General features: G+C 55.5%; 1 protein-coding gene across 6 annotated transcripts in view; it reads left to right on the plus strand.

The window, feature by feature from the left end:
* NCALD (neurocalcin delta) overlaps positions 1-1,009 on the plus strand; it is a 382,331-nt gene that overhangs the window by 375,669 nt on the left and 5,653 nt on the right. For all 6 annotated transcript variants that reach the window (XM_015593057.2, XM_025050121.1, XM_015593058.2 and 3 more), the window contains one exon: positions 539-644. In XM_015593057.2, coding sequence (XP_015448543.1) covers positions 539-644 — 106 coding nt within the window. The remainder of the gene's footprint in view (positions 1-538; positions 645-1,009) is intronic.

Below are 1,009 nucleotides of genomic sequence, written 5' to 3' on the forward strand. Positions count from 1 at the left end.
ACTAGGACACACACTTGCAGACCGCTGGGTGTTTGTCATCCTCAGGGACCTAGCTGGAGACCACAGCAGACGTCCACCTGTCCCTCCGGCCTGAGGAATGCTATCTCTAGCTTTCACCTAGAAGTGGGGTTCTCAGAACAGCAGCATCAGCATCACACAGGAGCTTGTTATAAATGCAGAATCTCAGCCCCACCCCCACCCGCACGACCCTGCCCGCAATTAGATTCTGCATTTTCGTAACATTTCCGGGGGATCCATATGCACATTAAAGTTTGACACGCAGGGCCGTGGTGGGTCTTCCTGCCAGCTGTCACTCCTGAAGGCTCTCAGTGCTGGAGCAAGCTCTGCGGGCCTGCTTTCTCCCTCCAGTGACCGAGCATCTGTTTTCTACAACAGCGGGTCAGCAGGGACAGCTAGCTCCCTGAATGAATGGGGGACATTCCCTTCACCCCCATATTTGAGAGGTTTAATGATACGGCTGTTGTGTACCGAACCAAACCATGTTTCTGTCTTCCCACCGTGTCGCTTTTGTCCCCAGGCGATCTATAAGATGGTTTCCTCCGTAATGAAAATGCCTGAAGATGAGTCAACCCCAGAGAAAAGGACAGAAAAGATCTTCCGCCAGATGGACACCAATAGAGATGGTAGGAGGCGGCAGCTGCCTTGCTTTGCTCAGAGTGGGGGCTGCTGGAGGGGCTGGGGGTGTCCAGGCAGGGAAATGCCACTCGACAATAAGGTATTGGCCACAAGGACCTGGCTCATGGCCCTTTGTGAAAGTGGCTCATCCTGCAGGCTCTCTCTGGTGGTGCAGGACAGAAGGGGACCAGGGTGGGGACAGGCCCAGACCACAGCAGGCTGGGTCCCTGAAGACCGAAAGTGGGAAGGGGCTTGGCGTCATTTCACCCAGCCCATAGGAGCTTCCACGCAGCCTGCCTGGGGTTTAGTGGGCTCTCCTGCGCATGCTCCAAGGTGTTGTTTTCGGGAGCCAAGTAGGATCCCGCAGAGTGGA

The sequence above is a fragment of the Pteropus alecto genome, unplaced genomic scaffold, assembly GCF_000325575.1.
Source record: "Pteropus alecto unplaced genomic scaffold, ASM32557v1 scaffold164, whole genome shotgun sequence".
NCBI lineage: Eukaryota > Metazoa > Chordata > Mammalia > Chiroptera > Pteropodidae > Pteropus > Pteropus alecto.